At 44.7% G+C, this 16,410-nt stretch overlaps 1 protein-coding gene across 2 annotated transcripts in view; it reads right to left on the reverse strand.

Moving 5' to 3' along the window:
* Positions 1 to 16,410, reverse strand: part of LOC310782856 (CD2-associated protein-like) — a 113,634-nt gene that overhangs the window by 41,793 nt on the left and 55,431 nt on the right. The window contains exons 4-9 of one of the 2 annotated variants that reach the window (XM_083643633.1): positions 14,516 to 14,616; positions 13,527 to 13,653; positions 10,244 to 10,419; positions 6,600 to 6,687; positions 5,018 to 5,112; positions 166 to 264 (exon numbers count right to left, since the gene is read on the reverse strand). In XM_083643633.1, coding sequence (XP_083499759.1) covers positions 166 to 264; positions 5,018 to 5,112; positions 6,600 to 6,687; positions 10,244 to 10,419; positions 13,527 to 13,653; positions 14,516 to 14,616 — 686 coding nt within the window. Of the gene's footprint in view, positions 1 to 165; positions 265 to 5,017; positions 5,113 to 6,599; positions 6,688 to 10,243; positions 10,420 to 13,526; positions 13,654 to 14,491; positions 14,617 to 16,410 lie in introns of both variants that reach the window. The other variant, XM_083643632.1, reaches the window with a different exon arrangement.

A 16,410-nucleotide genomic window follows, 5' to 3' on the forward strand; every position in this document is an offset into this window, starting at 1 on the left:
TCCCTACTTTTCCAGAACTGTGCAATTCAAACACTTCTCAGACCAATGTAGGAGCGCCGACTCACAAGAGACACAAAGCTACGACAAACAGTACATTTTCACAAGATATAATTCATTCAAAATCCGAAAGATAATGTTCATTTTCTAAAATTTCTCTGATCTCACCTCTTTCTCTGCGTCGGAAATCATGGTTACAAAGTTGTCGGGGAAGACGCCCTCTTTGCCGCCGATCTCCCCTCGCCACCAGCCTGGCTCACCCGTGTCCTGTTACAGAACCAGCAGAACATGTGTCCTGTTACAGAACCAGCAGAACATGTGTCCTGTTACAGAACCAGCAGAACATGTGTCCTGTTACAGAACCAGCAGAACATGTGTCCTGTTACAGAACCAGCAGAACATGTGTCCTGTTACAGAACCAGCAGAACATGTGTCCTGTTACAGAACCAGCAGAACATGTGTCCTGTTACAGAACCAGCAGAACATGTGTCCTGTTACAGAACCAGCAGAACATGTGTCCTGTTACAGAACCAGCAGAACATGTGTCCTGTTACAGAACCAGCAGAACATGTGTCCTGTTACAGAACCAGCAGAACATGTGTCCTGTTACAGAACCAGCAGAACATGTGTCCTGTTACAGAACCAGCAGAACATGTGTCCTGTTACAGAACCAGCAGAACATGTGTCCTGTTACAGAACCAGCAGAACAGGGGCTGAAGAGTAGAAGTGCCTTCATGGTCTTTGCTTCCCCCACGTCTCCTTCAGTCTCAATAAATCATTCATTATTATGATTATGTTATTATTATTATTATTACGTTTTGTAGTATGAAGAAGAATCAAAATAATATAAATAAAATCTCACAGTAATAATAGCTAATTCCTACTAACTTGACTTAAAAAGCCGCTTCCAAGGTACTGAATGACTCTTTTCTAGCAGGGGGAAAGAGTTGAAGTGAAAGCATGGATACTGTAAGGTTCAGCAGAACAAATCAAAATCAAATAAAGTGGACAGAATACACCTGCGGCCATTTCTAAATCTAAATAAACAATGGAAACAAATACTAAACCAAACAGCACTGAGGCTCATTATATTAATTCAAATAATCCACATTGAAGCATGATATTTGACCATTGCACTGGCACTTTGCTCAAGTCTCCACTAGATGGCAGTACATTACTAAAATGTCTTGGCAGTGAAATGGGGGCCGTCATGACTATGTGTCAGCGTCTGCCCTGTTATTAAATAAGAACGCGTGAGTCAGACTGGTCACACCTCGACAACATCTGAGTGACAGCTGAGCCCAGCCAGGCGAGCCTGTCTAGCGTTATGTGTTGAGCCTGTCTAGTGTTATGTGTTGAGCCTGTCTAGTGTTATGTGTTGAGCCTGTCTAGCGTTATGTGTTGAGCCTGTCTAGCGTTATGTGTTGAGCCTGTCTAGCGTTATGTGTTGAGCCTGTCTAGTGTTATGTGTTGAGCCTGTCTAGCGTTATGTGTTGAGCCTGTCTAGCGTTATGTGTTGAGCCTGTCTAGTGTTATGTGTTGAGCCTGTCTAGCGTTATGTGTTGAGCCTGTCTAGTGTTATGTGTTGAGCCTGTCTAGTGTTATGTGTTGAGCCTGTCTAGCGTTATGTGTTGAGCCTGTCTAGCGTTATGTGTTGAGCCTGTCTAGTGTTATGTGTTGAGCCTGTCTAGCGTTATGTGTTGAGCCTGTCTAGAGTTATGTGTTGAGCCTGTCTAGCGTTATGTGTTGAGCCTGTCTAGCGTTATGTGTTGGCTGGACGCCCGGTGACACCACTCGTACTTTCCTCCTGAGTGTGAGAGCCACAACGAGGGCCAGGCAGCGGCCGACTCTCTGGATTTAACTCAGTGAAGTGAGAAGGCTAAGTGAGAGACACTGTTTATCAAACCCTGGCCTGGGAGCAAAAAGATGTCTCGACTAGCGGACGAGTTATCATTCTCTTGATTAACTATTGGTGTCTTTAAATGACTGATGAATACGTGTTTGCAGGAGGTAAGGCAGACGTGTGACACAGAGGTGCTTAACTAGTTTCTACAGCGCATTGACAGTTATTACTGAGGCTGAATTGTCGAGGAGGCGCAATCATGAGGACAGAGGAGAAGCCACAAAAAGAAAACAGCCAACAGCTGCTGCCCTCCCCTCTTCTTGCTCCTACTTACACAACAAACACCTACTTTAAGCCTAATTCACACCATTAAGACCGGCCTAATGTGACCCTGGGGGGTGGTCCTATCATTAAGACCGGCCTAATGTGACCCTGGGGGGTGGTCCTATCATTAAGACCGGCCTTATGTGACCCTGGGGGGTGGTCCTATCCATAAGATGGGCTGGAGAACACAGATCAGTATATAGAGATCTAATGTGACCCTGGGGGGTGGTCCTATCATTAAGACCGGCCTAATGTGACCCTGGGGGGTGGTCCTATCCATAAGATGGGCTGGAGAACACAGATCAGTATATAGAGATCTAATGTGACCCTGGGGGGTAGTCCTATCCATAAGATGGGCTGGAGAACACAGATCAGTATATAGAGATCTAATGTGACCCTGGGGGGTGGTCCTATCCATAAGATGGGCTGGAGAACACAGATCAGTATATAGAGATCTAATGTGACCCTGGGGGGTGGTCCTATCCATAAGATGGGCTGGAGAACACAGATCAGTATATAGAGATCTAATGTGACCCTGGGGGGTGGTCCTATCCATAAGATGGGCTGGAGAACACAGATCAGTATATAGAGATCTAATGTGACCCTGGGGGGTAGTCCTATCCATAAGATGGGCTGGAGAACACAGATCAGTATATAGAGATCTAATGTGACCCTGGGGGGTGGTCCTATCCATAACATGGGCTGGAGAACACAGATCAGTATATAGAGATCTAATGTGACCCTGGGGGGTGGTCCTATCCATAAGATGGGCTGGAGAACACAGATCAGTATATAGAGATCTAATGTGACCCTGGGGGGTAGTCCTATCCATAACATGGGCTGGAGAACACAGATCAGTATATAGAGATCTAATGTGACCCTGGGGGGTGGTCCTATCCATAAGATGGGCTGGAGAACACAGATCAGTATATAGAGATCTAATGTGACCCTGGGGGGTAGTCCTATCCATAAGATGGGCTGGAGAACACAGATCAGTATATAGAGATCTAATGTGACCCTGGGGGGTGGTCCTATCCATAAGATGGGCTGGAGAACACAGATCAGTATATAGAGATCTAATGTGACCCTGGGGGGTGGTCCTATCCATAAGATGGGCTGGAGAACACAGATCAGTATATAGAGATCTAATGTGACCCTGGGGGGTGGTCCTATCCATAACATGGGCTGGAGAACACAGATCAGTATATAGAGATCTGAGGCTACCCGTCTCTCGCTCAGGGTAAAACTAGAACGACCGCACCGCGGATGTATGCCTCCGCCAACAAGTGAGCAGTCGACATCCATGTCTGTCCAGACTTTGACGTTTGAGCCAAATGTGGAAGAAATTTCGTCAAGGTGTTACTGAGATATGGCGTTACCGAGCTTGAAAATGGTGTTCGTGGGGTCACAGTGACCTTGACCTTTGACCACCAAAATGTAATCAGTTCATCCTTGAGTCCAAGTGGACGTTTGAGGAAAATTAGATGAAATTCCATCAAGGCGTTCCCGAGATATCACGTTCACGAGCATGAAACGAGCAGTCGTGATGTCAGAGTGTCCTTGAACGTTGACCACCAAAATCTAATCAGTTCATCCTTGAGCGCAAGTGGACGTTTGGGGCAAATTGGAAGAAATTCCGTCCAGGCGTTCCTGAGATATATCTCGTTAACAAGCTTGGAAATGGCATTTGTGAGGTCACAGTGACCCACCAAAATCTAATCAGTTCATCCTTGAGTGCAAGTGGACGTTTGGGGCAAATTGGAAGAAATTCCGTCCAGGCGTTCCTGAGATATATCTCGTTAACGAGCTTGGAAATGGCATTTGTGAGGTCACAGTGACCCACCAAAATCTAATCAGTTCATCCTTGAGTCCAAGTTGGGGCCAAATTGTTGAAAAAGGCCCAAACGCACACGGAGCGTCAGATCCCAGCGTTTGGAAGCCTACCCATCGTTTTAAACGGCCGAACACCAAGAGCACCAAGAGCGTTTTGACGCGTCAAACTGCCTTGACGCTCGTACTCCCAACCTGTTTCGATTTTTGAGCGTCAAATGAGGTTCCAGCAGCACACTGGTACTGTATGGGCTTATTTTAGCCGCAATTGCTAAAAATAGTATGTGGTTGCATAGCGGCTGCTTTTATTTTGAAGGCTAAAGGCTAAAGAGGTCCAAACCGGAACTCTTATTATTTGGTCATTGAACGGAGCTTTAGCGGTCTCTCTTTCAAGATTCAAGATATTATCACTCCGTTGTACAATTATGCACGTGTGAAATTATTGTGCTGGGGGCTCCATTACAAGACATAGGTAGGTACAAAGTCACAACAATTATTATCATTATTTTCAGTCTCTTTCGCTATGAACGGTCCTGGGCGGAAACAGGCAACCGGCAGCTGGAAACAGGGAGGGAGGGTGTCATGGAAACAGGGACGGAGGGTGTCATGGAAACAGGGAGGGAGGGTGTCATGGAAGCAGGGAGGGAGGGTGTCATGGAAGCAGGGAGGGAGGGTGTCATGGAAGCAGGGAGGGAGGGTGTCATGGAAGCAGGGAGGGAGGGTGTCATGGAAACAGGGAGGGAGGGTGTCATGGAAACAGGGAGGGAGGGTGTCATGGAAACAGGGAGGGAGGGTGTCATGGAAACAGGGACGGAGGGTGTCATGGAAACAGGGAGGGAGGGTGTCATGGAAACAGGGAGGGAGGGTGTCATGGAAACAGGGAGGGAGGGTGTCATGGAAACAGGGAGGGAGGGTGTCATGGAAACAGGGAGGGAGGGTGTCATGGAAACAGGGAGGGAGGGTGTCATGGAAGCGCCCACGGTCTCACCAGGAAACTCGTGAATAAGCAGTGAGTGAGCTCACCTTGCTCAGGACGTGGATGATATCGCCGTCTCTCAAGGTCAGCTCGTCCTCGTTCGTGGCCTCGAAGGCGAAGGTGACCTTACAGTACTCCTTCACTATAGAAACAGAAGGCAAAGGTGACCTTCAAAAGACGCACAGTGTGCAACGTTTTCACATGAAAAAGGAATGTAGAGGAGGAAGCAGCATCAGAGCATGTTGGATGTACAGTACATGTACTGTACGTGATACACTTGGCATGTCAGATGGGCACCAAGAAATCACTGACAATCTCCCCTGTTTCTTCTGACGCCTGGCTGCAGGTATCATAGCTGAACCAGTGCAGCATGTGTCTACTCTTTCTATACAAAGCAATGCAATCCCTGAGGTCTGGAAAACTGCCTATGTTCTCCAATTATGGAAAGGTGGTGACCCTAAGGTGTTGAATAACTTCAGACCTACTGCATTTCCAAGCTACATTGGGAACTGAAGGTGTCCAGCTTGATTCTCTGAGGACATTTAAACTTCTTTGGCTAAATTTGGAGATAGCATCTGTGGAGATTTGCTCTTGTACATAGGAATAAAAATCTGATTACCACTCTGTCGGTACTCTGTCACTCTGTAGGTACTCTGTCACTGTAGGTACTCTGTCACTCTGTAGGAACTCTGTCACTCTGTAGGTACTCTGTCACTCTGTAGGTACTCTGTCACTCTGTAGGTACTCTGTCACTCTGTAGGTACTCTGTCACTCTGTAGGTACTCTGTCACTCTGTACGTACTCTGTCACTCTGTAGGTACTCTGTCACTCTGTAGGTACTCTGTCACTCTGTAGGTACTCTGTCACTCTGTAGGTACTCTGTCACTCTGTAGGTACTCTGTCACTCTGTAGGTACTCTGTCACTCTGTAGGTACTCTGTCACTCTGTAGGTATCTGTCACTCTGTAGGTACTCTGTCACTCTGTAGGTACTCTGTCACTCTGTAAGTACTCTGTCACTTATGACTCATGATTTACCTGGTCTCTGTATTGAATGTCTGTAACTTTGTGTGTAGCACTGCTGCTGTCTGACCTGGCCTCTCTTGAACATGAGACCCCGTGTCTCAATCAGATTACCTGTATGAAGGTTCAAAAAACATCCACACACACAAACACAAACGCACACAAGCCTAAAATCCACCTTCTCCTTAAAGCTGCGTTACACAATTTTGTGTCCCTCTAAAATGTCAAAAAGCTACGATATGTGGGTCCTCCCGATTCTCCAACTACATGTCTAACACAAGGTTTACCATTCATTCAAATTGTAACATTTGATGAGACTTGAAATGAGTCTTCTGTACTTGCAAATTATTTTTTCTTCATCTCAACTACACAGTGGAACTAATATAACATACATTCTTCAATCCATCACATGTGCATACTTGGAGGGATACTTGACATTCCCAACGATGGCTAGTGGTGTCCCTTCACTTCAAATAATGCTAACAAGCCATAGAAGCAACCAGGATAAATGGAGACACGTTTGAACCGTTTTAAGTATCTGGTGACAAAATAACCAAGCAACACTCAACATGTCAAGGTATCCCTTAAGTGCCTTTAATGTCCTTTACCTTTTGATTTGCTGTCTCCGTCTGTTCTCTGGGAGTCTGTCGTGTTGGAATGGGCGGGCTTTGGAGCGGATGGTAATGATGGGATTGGCTAAAATGAAGCAAACCACACAGATGGAAATGATTTATTGGACATGATTGGACGTGCAGCGTAATGTGGAGGCAACTTGTATCTGAGCGATCTGGACGGTGACACCGTGTGAATGCCTTCACGTCATTGGCCAGTTGAGAATGATGCTGGTCATAACGGGGTTAGTTGGGTATGTTGCCAAAATCCCACAAAGCAGGGATGGAAAGGGGGCGGGGGCATGAACAAAAATATGACTGAAAGATAGAAAACAGTCAAACCTTTTCTGCTGCATAAGTAATGTATTGTGTTCGAGATTGTAAGTGATTGTGAGCATTAGAGTCACAAGCAAGCAGACAGACATGCATGAAGAAGGATGAAAATGAAAGGAATACGGAGAGATTTCCTTTTAATTTGAAATTTGAAATTGTTGTTTTAATATGCTTAAAGGGACCAGATGGGTGTCGTTTTAAACTTAGCCTAACACAGTGTGAGACGCGTGCCAGACTGTTTAGAGACAATCACAAGAAAGCAACTACATTGTCATTGCTCATTGAAACTTCATGCATGTCACTGGCTCCTCTCTCTCAGCTCATCCATTGACTTCAATAAGAAATGCAGGCCACAGTAATATTATATATATATATATAATAGGCACTTTGAGGATACATGAGGAAACTGGCCAAAAAGGGTGAACATGGTAAATGGCACAGCATCGCTGAGAGGAGAGGAGAGGAGCGAGTGGATTATGTGGGCTAGCCGAGGGCAGGATGAAGGTGTCCTATCACATGCTGTGAAGAGGCGAGGTGCAGACAGGCAGTACAAGGCCATGATGAGACATGGTGGTACTGCATGTGGTGACATGGTGGTACTACATGTGAGGAGTGGAGGAGAGTGAGGGGCTGAAGGGGTGAGAGAGCGAGGCTGTGGTAAAGAAGAGAGAGAGGGAAAAGAGGGGAGACTTTCAGAAGGGAGCTACATGCCAACTAGTCAAGCTGCTAGCCGATGCTATGCTATGTGATAGGTCACCATGTAAAATCAATATGCGTGAGTATGTCCTCCCTTGTATCTTGCATGTATAAAAGGAAACAAATAAAGAAATGTAAGAAGATTCAACAGTCGGCTCAATGCACAATGTATAATCAAGGCTTTTACATGTTCTCCATGTGAAAAATGCAGACTTTCTCTCTCCAGACCTCAATTTCAAGACTAGACTAGAAGACTGGACATGGTCGGTCTTCAATACGCTGTACACTAATGATGACAGGGCAATGTGACTGCAAGGAGTTCATCTTACTCTATAGCCTAAAATAAATAAAAACAAATAAAAAAACAAATATTCCATCCAATATGTGAAATGACAGTGGGTCTGCAAACATACCCACCATTCCTTGAGGGATCAAATAAGTTCATCTGATCTTCTTGTGTAGTAGTTATTATGTGCATCAAGACTGAACAATAGCATTTAGCCAAATTTGGGGGGTAAATCCAAAAACCTGGATTTTGTGAAATCCATTCTCCACACTATTCTACATCGGTGTAGGAGTCAGTATACAGTCAAACAGCTGGCTAGGTGTAGGAGTCAGTATACAGTAAAACAGCTGGCTAGGACGGTGTAGGAGTCAGTATACAGTAAAACAGCTGGCTAGGACGGTGTAGGAGTCAGTATACAGTCAAACAGCTGGCTAGGACGGTGTAGGAGTCAGTATACAGTAAAACAGCTGGCTAGGACGGTGTAGGAGTCAGTATACAGTAAAACAGCTGGCTAGGACGGTGTAGGAGTCAGTATACAGTCAAACAGCTGGCTAGGACGGTGTAGGAGTCAGTATACAGTCAAACAGCTGGCTAGGTGTAGGAGTCAGTATACAGTCAAACAGCTGGCTAGGACGGTGTAGGAGTCAGTATACAGTCAAACAGCTGGCTAGGACGGTGTAGGAGTCAGTATACAGTAAAACAGCTGGCTAGGACGGTGTAGGAGTCAGTATACAGTAAAACAGCTGGCTAGGACGGTGTAGGAGTCAGTATACAGTAAAACAGCTGGCTAGGACGGTGTAGGAGTCAGTATACAGTACAACAGCTGGCTAGGACGGTGTAGGAGTCAGTATACAGTAAAACAGCTGGCTAGGACGGTGTAGGAGTCAGTATACAGTAAAACAGCTGGCTAGGACGGTGTAGGAGTCAGTATACAGTAAAACAGCTGGCTAGGACGGTGTAGGAGTCAGTATACAGTCAAACAGCTGGCTAGGATGGTGTAGGAGTCAGTATACAGTACAACAGCTGGCTAGGACGGTGTAGGAGTCAGTATACAGTAAAACAGCTGGCTAGGACGGTGTAGGAGTCAGTATACAGTAAAACAGCTGGCTAGGTGTAGGAGTCAGTATACAGTCAAACAGCTGGCTAGGACGGTGTAGGAGTCAGTATACAGTCAAACAGCTGGCTAGGATGGTGTAGGAGTCAGTATACAGTCAAACAGCTGGCTAGGATGGTGTAGGAGTCAGTATACAGTCAAACAGCTGGCTAGGACGGTGTAGGAGTCAGTATACAGTCAAACAGCTGGCTAGGACGGTGTAGGAGTCAGTATACAGTAAAACAGCTGGCTAGGACGGTGTAGGAGTCAGTATACAGTAAAACAGCTGGCTAGGACGGACGACATTGGTGAAAAGGAAGCTAAAATTGAAGACTGAGATGCTATTTCCAGTTGGAGTTATGTGAACAGAGACACTATCTGTATTCACAACAAACATGGATGTGCCAGTTTAGACCGGAACACTGCCTCCACAACAACAAGCTAGCTCCAAATAGAAAAGGGTCACATCGTCTGAACAAGGAATACTTGACTACTTGTACATGGAGGTTAATGGGACTAATTTAATCTTTTTGCAAATAAATTGAGCTTGTGAGCATATGTGAGAAAATAAATTTATATTTTTTTACTTAATTTTTTATTATTATTTTTATTTATTTATCATATGACTTTCAAACTGGGTTAGGGTGATTTTCTTCAGATTTTGACATCAACTCAAAATCAAATCAATTATTGTACTTGAGTTGCCGTAAGCTACTGGTACAGTACACAGTACAGTACACAGTACACGGTACAGTACACGGTACAATGAGGAATGTGTTGATCTGCACGTCTCTCTGTGAAAACGTGTGCATTTCAACAGAGGTGTCAAAATGCTAATGTCATCAGGAAAGTAAAGTAAAGTGTGGAGTTGTGTGAAAAGTGTCTCTTTCTCTCTCTTAACATCCAATATATTATTGCATAGTGCTAATTTTGTACTTTGTTTAAACAAGTGAAAAATTTAGAACGGTTGAGGTCATTTCACACAATTCAGGTAGTTTCAACTTGTGAAAACAAATGATAATATATGTCTTATAAGATACTGCCATGCTGTCCAATACCAAGGTACTTTTTCAGTGCCAGTACTATATGTGCAACAGTATTTCAGCGGGATTTGATCTGATCTGATAAAAGTACTCTGTTCTGTTGAGTCAACCTACCTTAGCTTTAGCCATATATATTGTTCCATGTTTTGTGAGCGCACGGTGTAACCTAGCTCATCATCATCACACTCACTTTGTCCTTCCTCTCCTCGACTTCGGGGCTGGGCAGCCGGACCTTCAGCTTGACCGAGCCTTCTTTGAAGATGTCTCCGAAGCCGACCCCTCGGATCTTCTTGGGATGGGCGATGACTCCGTTGCCCGGGGAGGCGGAGTGAGGCGAGGTGGGGGTGGTGTCCTTACCACTTCCGTCTGGAGAGCGCAGGTTCAAAAAGGTTGAGAGAGAAGGTGACTAAGCAGTCTACACACACATCCGTCTGGAGAGAGGAGGTTCAAAAGGGTGAGAGAGAAGGTGACTAAGCAGTCTACACACACATCCGTCTGGAGAGAGGAGGTTCAAAAAGGGTGAAAGAGAAGGTGACTAAGCAGTCTACACACACATCCGTCTGGAGAGAGGAGGTTCAAAAAGGGTGAAAGAGAAGGTGACTAAGCAGTCTACACACACATCCGTCTGGAGAGCGCAGGTTCAAAAAGGTTGAGAGAGAAGGTGACTAAGCAGTCTACACACACATCCGTCTGGAGAGAGGAGGTTCAAAAAGGGTGAGAGAGAAGGTGACTAAGCAGTCTACACACACATCCGTCTGGAGAGCGCAGGTTCAAAAAGGTTGAGAGAGAAGGTGACTAAGCAGTCTACACACACATCCGTCTGGAGAGAGGAGGTTCAAAAAGGGTGAGAGAGAAGGTGACTAAGCAGTCTACACACACATCCGTCTGGAGAGAGGAGGTTCAAAAAGGGTGAGAGAGAAGGTGACTAAGCAGTCTACACACACATCCGTCTGGAGAGCGCAGGTTCAAAAAGGGTGAGAGAGAAGGTGACTAAGCAGTCTACACACACATCCTCCGGGTGAGAGAGAAGGTGACTAAGCAGTCTACACACACATCCTCCGGGTGAGAGAGAAGGTGACTAAGCAGTCTAAACTAAGCAGTCTACACACACATCAGTCTGGAGAGAGGAGGTTCAAAAGGGTGAGAAAGAAGGTGACTAAGCAGTCTACACACACATCCGTCTGGAGAGAGGAGGTTCAAAAGGGTGAGAAAGAAGGTGACTAAGCAGTCTACACTAAGCAGTCTACACTAAGCAGTCTACACTAAGCAGTCTACACTAAGCAGTCTACACTAAGCAGTCTAGACTCTACACTAAGCAGTCTACACTAAGCAGTCTACACTAAGCAGTCTACACACACATCCGTCTGGAGAGAGGAGGTTCAAAAGGGTGAGAAAGAAGGTGACTAAGCAGTCTACACTAAGCAGTCTACACTAAGCAGTCTACACTAAGCAGTCTACACTAAGCAGTCTACACTAAGCAGTATACACACATATCCTTCTGCTTTCCTTCCTGCTTCACTGCTGCTGCACTCACACTTGTTGGGGAAATCCACATTCTGTACTCTTTCTAGGCAACGGGAGGGGGCGGGGCTAAGATTGCCTTTGTGTGAAAACTAAAGTCGGCATAACATTCAAATAAAGACTGACGAGTCATTTAAAAGAACGTCTGCAGTGCTGATGCAGGACAGATTCAAGATGAGAGACTTGTAATCGATACAGCATAGTATCGCGATATTTTGTTGGCAATATATCGTACCATATCGAATACCAAGTATCGTGATATTTCATTATACAAAATGTCAAGTGCATCATGGAACATTTAGGTCACAGGTTTTTATGACACAGTGTTGGTCAGTCTGTCTGCTTGACAATCCCATTTTCCTGCAATAAAAATGATTGAAGTGAGATGAACAGACTGGAAACTTTATTTCATTAGATAAAACACGTGTTGACAAATTTTCTTTCCTTCGGGGACATAATTTGCAGTTGAGAAAATGTAATAAATCACAATATATCGCAATACTAGCATATCGAAATATCGCAATGCCATCGTTATATCGTGACTTAAGTAACGTGATATCATCGTATAGTGGGGCATCTGGTGATTCCTTCCCACCCCTACTTATTACACACATCAGCTTACATCAACATAAACGTCCAGTAGTGCACACCCATCCACACACCCATGCATAGTTGCAGGCGGGCACAAAACAACACACGCACATTCAAATCAAACACACACACTTACTCCTACAATATTAGACCTACAGCTGTAGGTCAGTGCACAGAGCACACACATCACATAGCTGCTAAACAAACCCTGTACCTCCTAGTCATATAAAAAGCAGACAAAAAGGCTTGGACATCCAGCCCACCAAACTACATCCTTAACTAGCTCGCCTGCCTGTCGAGGCCTGTTCCGCCCGAGTTGCAGTCAAACCTGAATAGCTCTATTACTCAACTTAATCTGACTTTTTGTTATTTGAAGCAGACCTTGAACAACATTTTCTCCCAGGTTCACTTCATAAACAAAAGAGTAGAACAGGCCCTACAATGGCTGACTGATTTCCCAATTCACCAGCAACTTCCAGTTCTCACCAAACCAAACGGATCTTTACGACAACAACAACAACAACAACAACAACAACAACAACAACAACAACAAATAAACTGCAGAATGTTGGTTGGTGTTGAAGTGAGCTGGCTGAATGAACAAGCAGCAAAACAGACAGAATTAACCACTGCTATTCTGGGAGCTCACGTCAATATATCCCTAACATTTTGAAAAGACTTCACGCAGAGTAACGAGTCAAAGGGGAACAGAAAGACGTGAAAGCAGGGAGCAGGATCTGTTTACTCTTTCATTACTGTGTGGGTGAACCTTGTCTTGAGGCCTGTTGTGATCCTGTGTGTTCTCAAGCGGATACAATTCCAGCACTCCCTCTCCAGTATCATTACAACCCAGCTGTACCCTTCACACGGCTGTCTCTCTCTCTCACTAGGCGGGTTTCCATTCCACCGCTTTTTATGCGAGATTTCAATTTGCGCATCACAAAAACTGAGTGGAAACGCTGCAAAGTGCGAAAAGGTTTTCACGCTTGAAGGAGGTGGAAAAGTCTGGGTGTATCAATAAGAGGAAAATGCTTTAAGTGCAGTGGAAACAGATTAAAGGGACAGCTCACCCTAAAGTCCAAAATACATATACTCCCTCTCACCTGTAGTGCTATTTATCCATCTATATCGTTTTGTGTTAGTTGCCTGAGTTTTGGAGATATCGGCCACAGAGATGTGGCTCAGACAGCTGTATAATTGGCGTAATAGCAGCGGATGGAAACGCGCATTATTTCGCATTTTCTTTTGCCGACTTTATAAAAATTCAATTAAAATTTGCGATCGCTTTGGATGGACACCCAACTACTCTCTCACCCGTCTCTCTCACTGTCTCACCTGTCTCTCTCGTGCGTCTCTCTCACCTGTCTCGTCTGCTGTGGCGTCGTTGGACTCTACCTCCTCTCCTGCCCCGTCCATCTCTTTGACAAAGTTGGAGGGAAAGAGTCCAGTCTTGCCGTTGGCGGTGCCGCTCCACCAGCCTTCTTCAACCTGCACCCACAAAACACACATTGTGACAACTCAACAGGTAAAGGGATTACAATTCCACTCTCAACTGCTAAACACGTGCACACTCGTGCTACTGGAACATACTGGATAATGTGTCCACGAAATGGCATATGCATCACTATCAATCCTAATCAAATGCAAATAAAATAAAATAAAATAAAACAAAAACACAACAAAACAAAACATAAAATGGAATTAATGAAAAATTACAATGTACTCATAAGGTGGCAGATACCCAGGTCTGACATTAATTTCAGAAATTTAGGCAGTATCAAAATCATGTTTCCAATCACTAATAAATCCAATCAGATGAATATTGGCTATAAAGTCAGCCAAGTTAATACAGTGTTTCACATTTGGGGATGTATTTCCCAAAATCATACAGAAACAGATTAAGAGCACTAATTGTTGATGTTTTGACACGCCGTGGCAAATAACCAACAGCAGCCACTGTGATGTGATCCAATTATATGTTTGAAATTGCAGCCAGCTGTTTAGTTTAGCCCAAATAGTCTGCAATTAATATCTGCAATTAAACAAGGCGAGGCTAATGCAAATAGAGCACATTTTTCTCATTCGCTTCAGGCAAACAGGAAACAAGCAGGGCTTCACAGAGCACCAAGCAAGAGGCGAACACGATGGACAACAAATCGTACATGCACCTCCCGCATCACTGACACTCTGTACATATGAAGAAACATATGTCATATGGCAGCAGCTGAGAAATAGCAATAATATGACGACAACGGTTTTGGAAACTCACCGAAGGTGAGCAAGTTACAAACGTCTTGCACCATTACATATAATCCCAGTGACTTACGTCCGATGAGGACATGAGACGTACCTCCTCGGTGATCTCTACGATGTCTCCCACCTTCAGCTCCAGCTCATCTTCGTTCTGCGGCAGATACTCAAACAGCACCTTGCACTGACGCTTTTTAGGCTCTGGGAGGACAAAGGCATGGAAGAACACACCAGTTAGTCCTGTCCAGTACCTGCTCCGTCACAGCTGTGTGTGTGTGTGTGTGTGTGTGTGTGTGCGTGTGTGTGTGTGTGCGCGTGCGTGCGTGCGTGTGTGTGTGTTTGTGTGTGTGTGTGTGTGTGTGTGTGTGTGTGTGTGTGTGTGTGTGTGTGTGTGTGCGCGTGCGTGCGTGCGTGTGTGTGTGTGTGTGTCTGTGTGTGTGTGTGTGTGTGTGTGTGTGTGTGTGTGTGTGTGTGTGTGTGTGTGTGTGTGTGTGCGTGCGTGCGTGCGAGAGTGATTACGGTATGTTTTCCATTTGAACTGGAAGAGCTTGTCTTGTGTGCGTGTGGGTGTGTACATGTGTCTCGTCTCCTCTTGCATGCCTAAGGGGGGCAGTGTGGGAACTGGGACAGGCAATCCAGGAAGTGGAGGGAGTAACAACAACCCGCCCCTGCAAGGAACTCTGGGATTTTTCAGCAAGGTGATCCTTTGTCAGGCTGAGCGAGCGAGCGGACACACCCTGCTGAACAAGCACAGAAAATACCACCACCACCAAAGAGTTGGTGTTGACTTAACCCATTGATACCTGATGCAGCATTTGCGTGTATATCCCTCATTTGTGTGCGTATCCCTTTAAGACCGCGAACCGCGTTAACGCGGTCTTAAAGGGATACGCACACAAATGCTGCATCAGGTATCAATGGGTTAAAATGGGGAACGCAAACGGCTGAAACAGTAGCCGCTTGACAAGCAACACCAGCAGAATATATATATATATATATAATATACACAAGGATCTGATGTGCTCGTGCTTATTATGCCTCAAAAACAAAGGCTATTGCCCTGGGATGAAACCAATTAACCAATTAAAGAATACAAGGTTTGTGTTTCAATGAGCCTTGGGCCCCAGGGTGACGGAACACATTTTCATGGGTCCCAGTTAATGCTTTTCATCTGTAATTGTAGCAAATGCAGCCCCCCCCTCCTTGGGCCAATATGTGCAATTTTGATCATACCAAAAGGCAGTGGAGAGAGGAATCATTCAAAATTTGTTCATAATACCATCAGTGGTGTCTGAGATATCACATGTGACACATGGATACATAAACAGTATAGCACCCCCCTTGGACTAATCAGTGTAACTTCAGCGTAAGTGAAAAAGCTGCTCAGTGATGTGAGATATTGTGCGTCATGGCAAACGAATGAACAAACGACGGAAGGAAATTGAAATCTGTACACTAGAGCCCGACCGATACTGGATTTTGGAGGCCGATGCCGATACCGATATTAGAGAGTAAAAAGATTCCGATATCGATATATCGGCCGATATTCTTATATTATATAATACACCGTTATATTACACAATTATTTTGCAATGATCCCTCAAATATCAAACACTTTGACAAAGATATGACTTGAGATATGTAAATGTAGGGAGGATATTTTACAGCTTATCAATCAACTTTATTGTCCAAAATGACATCAATGCAATGAAACAGTAAACTGAACTGGGAATTTAATCATTATAAATAACTAGAAATACAAAAACAAAAATAGAACAAATATAAAATATTACTTGAGTTAAGAAAAAAGATCAAATACACACAACATGCTGTCTATAACTTAAAAAATACTAAATATAAAAAAATATCGGCATATCGGCCAACATATCGGCCGACACCGATATATCGGTCATCGGCCAATATCGGTGGACCGATATATCGTTCGGGCTCTACTGTACAGCCATTTTATTGTGGTTGGGGGATGAAAAGGATCCC

The sequence above is a fragment of the Poromitra crassiceps genome (assembly GCF_964638095.1).
Source record: "Poromitra crassiceps genome assembly, chromosome: 9".
Taxonomy (NCBI): Eukaryota; Metazoa; Chordata; class Actinopteri; order Beryciformes; family Melamphaidae; genus Poromitra; species Poromitra crassiceps.